Raw genomic sequence first — 6,000 nt, 5'->3', positions numbered from 1 at the left:
CCTACTTGATAATGGGCAGAAATTCAGGGTTCATAGACAACCCCGCGAAAGACAAAGGCGCGCGCCGACAACTGAGCGCAAGACGGAGGCGCACGCCGAAGAAAATTAAAGTTTTTAGGGGCTCCGACGGGGGGTTTTGTTGGGGAGCCCCCCCAGTTTACTTAATAGAAATCGCGCCGGCGTTGTGGGGGGTTTGGGGGGTTGTAACCCTCCCCATTTTACTGTAAACTTAACTTTTTCCCTAAAAACAGGGAAAAAGTGAAGTTTTCAGTAAAATGTGGGGGTTACAACCCCCCCACACCCCCCACAACGCCCCCACAATGCGGCGCGATCTGTATTAAGTAAAGTGGGGGGGGTTCCCCCATGCCCCCCTCGTCGGAGCCATAAAACAGTAATTTTCTGCGGCGCGCGCCTCCGCGCTGCGCTCAATTGTCTGCGCGCGCCTTTGTCCCGGCGCGCTTTTGACCTGACTCCGAAATTCAGTCCTTTAGTCTCTTTTGGAAAAACCTTTTGGTAAATGGAATCCTAATAGTTTCAATGCAAAGGAAATAAAAATGGTAGAAATAAATTAGCCTAGTTCACTGCTGAGAACAAAGTACGAGATCTGAGGCATCTTGGAGTGTGCTTCTACTTCTCTACCATCGATGACAGTGTCTTTGCGAAAGGTGTGTATTATTTCAGAAGAAAAGTTAACTCATATTCTCCGGTGAAATAACATCACCAATATGATTCAACTGGCACCAGGACCCGATAAGCTGCAAAAGCTATAATCCACCATACAGACAATACAAACAAGAATAATATGGAGAAAATGAGTACCGGTAGTCATCCAGTACAGAGTCCACGTTGGGTAAAGTAGGAAAAAAAAATAAAAATCAAGAGACCTCCCCCACAAATTCTAGTTGCTTCCTAAGTTCACATCCCCAGCCGCATTGTCTTTATTCACGTTGGGTTGTGGTGGGGTTTTGGGTGTCACTTTGGCTGACGGGTTTGGCTTGCCCTCTCTTGACTTTTGCAGCCTAGGGGTGGCTTGTTTCGCTGTCTCCGGATCCCCCTCTAAAGGCTTTGGCGCTTCCTCGGGGCCTGCAGCCTTCATCGCTTTATCAGCCGAGCTCTTTTCTTTCTTGCTTGGTGTCCCTACTTGGCTTTTCCTTTCCGTAACGTTGGCTGGGAGACTTGATAATTCTTGTGCAGTTGGGTCTACTGTTGCTAGATCCGTAGGTAGCTTTGTATCTTTCCATCTTCTGGCTCCAGATTTTGAATTATATTCATAAATTTTGCCAGTGACTAGGGAAAAAATTGCAGACACGGGCTTATGAGTTAATTTTAATACACAGTTTCCCCCACATTCTATAAATGGTGTTCAAAGTTAGGTGGTAATTCAATGTGCAGTGAAAGAATAGGCACCGTTAAATGTACAATATAAATAATTGCCACTAAATTGGCAAATTATTAGTGATAAATACCAATCGTTGGTGTTAAAAAGGTACTAATTAGCATTAATTTGCAGTTGTTTACATGACAGACTGATGCTCCTCCTCCTGCTAATTTCTATTGTGCTGCTAGATGTATGCAGCGTTGTACATTAAAACATTCAAAAGACAGTCACTGCTTAGTAGAGCTTACAATCTAACCAATCAGACCAACAGGACAAGTAGGGGGTTAGAGAGTTTCTCGGGCATGGGTAATACACCAGCGAGTGGGGGTTAGGAGTTAAAAACAACTGCAAAAAAGTGGACTTTAAACCTGGAGCTTGACCTAGTGACTCTATTCTATGAACTGTGCACTAGAGAATGACACGGTGGCTGTTATCCGCGGCTAGTTACCGGTAGCTGCGGGTAACCCACCAAAATTTTGGGAGGGGGGGATAAATGCTCCCGGTGGGTTTGGGGACAAGGCCATCCACTGCCCCATGGAACGGTGAATGGCCTTGTCTCCGCAGTTAAGGGAGGGAATGCGCGTGGTCACCGATCGCGCATGGCCCCCCTCCCTACCTACCGGCCACATCTATCTCCCCCCCCTCCCCCTTACCTTTGTGGCACGTTTTACTTTACAGTGTAATTTGTTCAAGCCGCCGGAGCCTGCCTGAAGTCGCGTGCATCTGTGGGTGGAAGCTTCTCTGATGCAACCGTCCTCCACCACCCCTTACTACGCCACTGTGCATGACTTATACTATTTACCAAGTTTATTTAAGATTTACTACCCCGCCCTAGGGAGAACCTTCAGCGTGGCTTACAATCTACAACAGTGGTTCCCAAACTTATCCTGGGGGACCCCCAGCCAGTCAGGTTTTCCATATATCCCTAATGAATATGCATGAGAGAGATTTGCATATAATGGAAGTGACAGGTATGCAAATCTCTCTCATGCATATTCATTAGGGATATCTGGAAAACCTGACTGGCTGGGGGTCCCCCAGGACAGGTTTGGGAACCACTGATCTACAAGAAACTGTAATAACAATAAAATCTACATAAAATACATGAAATTAAGGTTTGGGAAAAGAACTACAAAATGCGATAGAGAAAGTAAGGGGAGGAAAACACAGGGAAATTTTTTTCTGTTTTTCGTGATACCAACAGCACTATCCATTAGGGATGGGAATGTGCATCAGAGAAAAGGTAGGCTTTCAGGCTTTCCTGAAACTTATCGATAGAAGTTATTGATTTAAGCGGTAATGGCAGGGAGTTCCAGTATTTTGGGCCATTAACAGAGAAAATTGCGTCTCTGACATGTTCATGAACGATTTCCTTGTGGGACGGAATTACAAGAAGTTGTTTGTTTGCGGATTTTAGATTTCTTACAGATGTATATGGACTCAGCAAACGTGCTAGATACTGTGGCTCATCTCTCTTCAGTACCTTGTGTGTAACTGAGTAATTTATATACAATGCAATATTTCACAGGGAGTCAGTGAACGTTTTTCAAGAATGGAGTGATGTGGTCAAATTTACGAAGACCATGAATTGGTCTGATACCTGTATTCTGTATTATCTCTAATCTAGGTATATCCTTTTGACAGAGTCTGGCATAAAGAGAATTGCAATAATCAATTTGATGAATGACAAGAGATTCAGCCACTCTTTCATTTTCAAACTAACTGAGCACTGGAACATAAGAACATAAGAATTGCCACTGCTGGGTCAGACCAGTCGTCCATCGTGCCCAGCAGTCCGCCCGGCGGCCCCCAGGTCAAAGACCAGTGCTCTAAATGAGTCCAGCCTCACCTGCGTACGTTCCAGTTGAGCAGGAACTTGTCTAACTTTGTCTTGAATCTCTGGAGGGTGTTTTCCCCTATAACAGACTCCGGGAGAGCGTTCCAGTTTTCTATCACTCTCTGGGTGAAGAAGAACTTCCTTACGTTTGTACGGAATCTATCCCCTTTCAACTTTAGAGAGTGCCCTCTCGTTCTCCCTATCTTGGAGAGGGTGAACAGTCTGTCTTTATCTGCTAAGTCTATTCCCTTCAGTATTTTGAATGTTTTGATCATGTCTCCTCTCAGTCTCCTCTTTTCAAGGGAGAAGAGGCCCAGTTTCTCCAATCTCTCACTGTACGGCAACTCCTCCAGCCCCTTTACCATTTTAGTTGCTCTTTTCTGGACCCTTTCGAGTAGTACCATGTCCTTCTTAGAAGTCTAGGCCCCTTCGTTTTATTTCGGAAAGCTCTGAAAACTTTCTTATTTACTAAACACTTTGGAAACTAAACCATTCTGGTTTACATTCTTCTTCCATATTTATGTACTATACTTACATTATTGTAAACCGAGTCGAGCACCTTTTGGTTGAAGACCCAGTCTATAAAATTAAGTTTTAGTTAGTTAGAATGGACTAGAATGTTCAGGGCTTCAGGGAAAAATAATGAGCGAATTGATCTTATCAAACATAATCTGAGAAAAACGAGTTTTTCACTACTTTAGAAATTTGTAGATGATAGGTTAGTTTTGAGTCTAGAATTACTCCTAAAATTATCTGTGATGGTAAGATTACTGGATCGCGTGGGGGTAAATATTATCGTTGTTGATTTTTCTGGGTTGAGTTTTAATTTCTGGTTGTGCAATCAGTTTGTAATATCCTTTTATATGTTTCTATTAGTGTCTTTTTACTTGAGCTCCTATTTCCTCAATATGTTCCATTACATTAACCATACATACAGTAGTATGGATGTCCTGTGAGATTGGTTTCAGAAGGATGCATTTGACTAGGGTTACCAGATTTTACTCCTATAAAATCTGGACCCATGGCCCTGCCCCCAGTCATTGCCCAGTTTCACCCAGCCCCCCCCCCCATTCTACCCAAGTCATGCTCCATTCCACCCCAGCCTCAACCCCCAGCCCCGCCCACCTGTTCTCATCCTCGGGACTGTGTCGGGAGGGCATCTGTGCGTGTGTGGATATGTAATGACATCATGAACATGCATGCATGATGTCACTGCGTTGCATCTGCACTTGTGTAGATGCCCTCCGGACGCAGTCCCGAGGTGGAAGCTTTTCAAAACCTGGACAATGTGCCGGGATTTGAAAAGCTGTCCAGATGCCCAGATATGTCCTCTAACATGAGGACATATCCATGGAAATCCGTACATATGGTAACCCTACATTTGGCCAGTTGTAGCAACCATTCTTCTGTGGTGCCTGTTGCTATGATGACCTTGCCTCAGAATGGGAGTTTGATAATAATAATAATCAGTTTATATACTGCAAGGCCGTAAAGTTCTATGTGGTTTACAATAGTTTAAAAAAAAAAAAAAAATCAATAAAAGAAGTTGAATAGAACTAAAAAAGTTAAAAGCCAATAATTAGAGACACTAAAATGATCAAAATAGTGCATAATAAAATTTTTACGAATTAGCTGCCTAAATACTTCAAAAAAAGATATGTGCATGACACAACATAGAAAAATGAGAGGAATGGAGGGAGATAATCAAAGAAAAAATACTAATTACTCCAATATTATAACAACACACACCAAAAAGCTAGAAAAAAATGTACTGTTTAAAGCGAAAGAAAAGCCTCAGCCAAATGGAGAGGTGTACCCACACTCTTCCAACCTAGCATCATAGGCTGAAAAACTTTCACAAAACAATAATTACTGGTAGGTGGGAGCATATGAATAGCCAAAGAAACTCAATACTGCGGAAAAAACCTACTAGTAGGAAAAGACGATCATTTTGTGGCAAAAAAAGCTTCAGGGCCTTGACGCCAACAAACCAGGCTATCGATTCACAGAAACCAACTGCCGCTTACTACCAGCATAGAAACACGATGGCAGATAAAGGCCAAAATGGCCCATCCAGTCTGCCCATCCGCAGTAACCATTATCTCTTCCTCTCTCTAAGAGATCCCACATGCCTATCCCAGGCCCTTTTGAATTCAGACAAGTCTCTGTCTCCAACACTTCTTCCGGGAGACTGTTCCACGCATCTACCACCCTTTCCGGAAAAAAAAAAAGTATTTCCTTAGATTACTCCTGAGCCTATATCACCTCTTAACTTCATCTTATGCCCTCTCATACCAGAGCTTCCTTTCACATGAAAGAGACTTGACTCATGCGCATTTACGCCACGTAGGTATTTGAACGTCTCCATTATATCTCCCCTCTCCTGCCTTACCTCCAAAGTATACAGTGTGTTTCCTTTTCTCACAGCATGTGGAGCTGGTGGGGGTGGGATGGTGGTCAACAGTGGAAGATATCCAGCAATTGAAATGCTGCATTGATTTGAACCAAATGTGCTATTCTGTGACTTTAGGTCTTTATCCTCTCTTTAACTGGTGGAAGAAAGCTTTTGAAGAATGTGGTACTTTTGATCATAATAAATTCTCCAGTTTCTCCATTTAATGTCAGATTGGAGCTGTCAGGCAGCAACTCGGGAAGTTGATTTCCATCATAAACAACACTTGAGTTTCTGATTAAGAAAAAGGTTTTGAATAATTTATCCCCAACCAGGGCTGATGTAATGGTATTAGGTACCCTAATACCAGCCTCCCCCCTCCCCCCCCCCGGG

General features: G+C 43.3%; 1 protein-coding gene across 4 annotated transcripts in view; it reads right to left on the bottom strand.

Moving 5' to 3' along the window:
• Positions 1-330: 330 nt before the first annotated feature.
• CDHR3 (cadherin related family member 3) overlaps positions 331-6,000 on the bottom strand; it is a 102,626-nt gene continuing 96,956 nt past the window's right edge. For all 4 annotated transcript variants that reach the window (XM_033957596.1, XM_033957599.1, XM_033957595.1 and 1 more), the window contains one exon: positions 331-1,287. In XM_033957596.1, coding sequence (XP_033813487.1) covers positions 899-1,287 — 389 coding nt within the window. In that variant the 3' untranslated portion in view covers positions 331-898. The remainder of the gene's footprint in view (positions 1,288-6,000) is intronic.

This window comes from Geotrypetes seraphini, chromosome 9, assembly GCF_902459505.1.
Source record: "Geotrypetes seraphini chromosome 9, aGeoSer1.1, whole genome shotgun sequence".
NCBI lineage: Eukaryota > Metazoa > Chordata > Amphibia > Gymnophiona > Dermophiidae > Geotrypetes > Geotrypetes seraphini.
The sequence above is the reverse complement of the archived record's forward strand: the minus strand, read 5'-3'. Positions and strand labels throughout refer to the sequence as shown.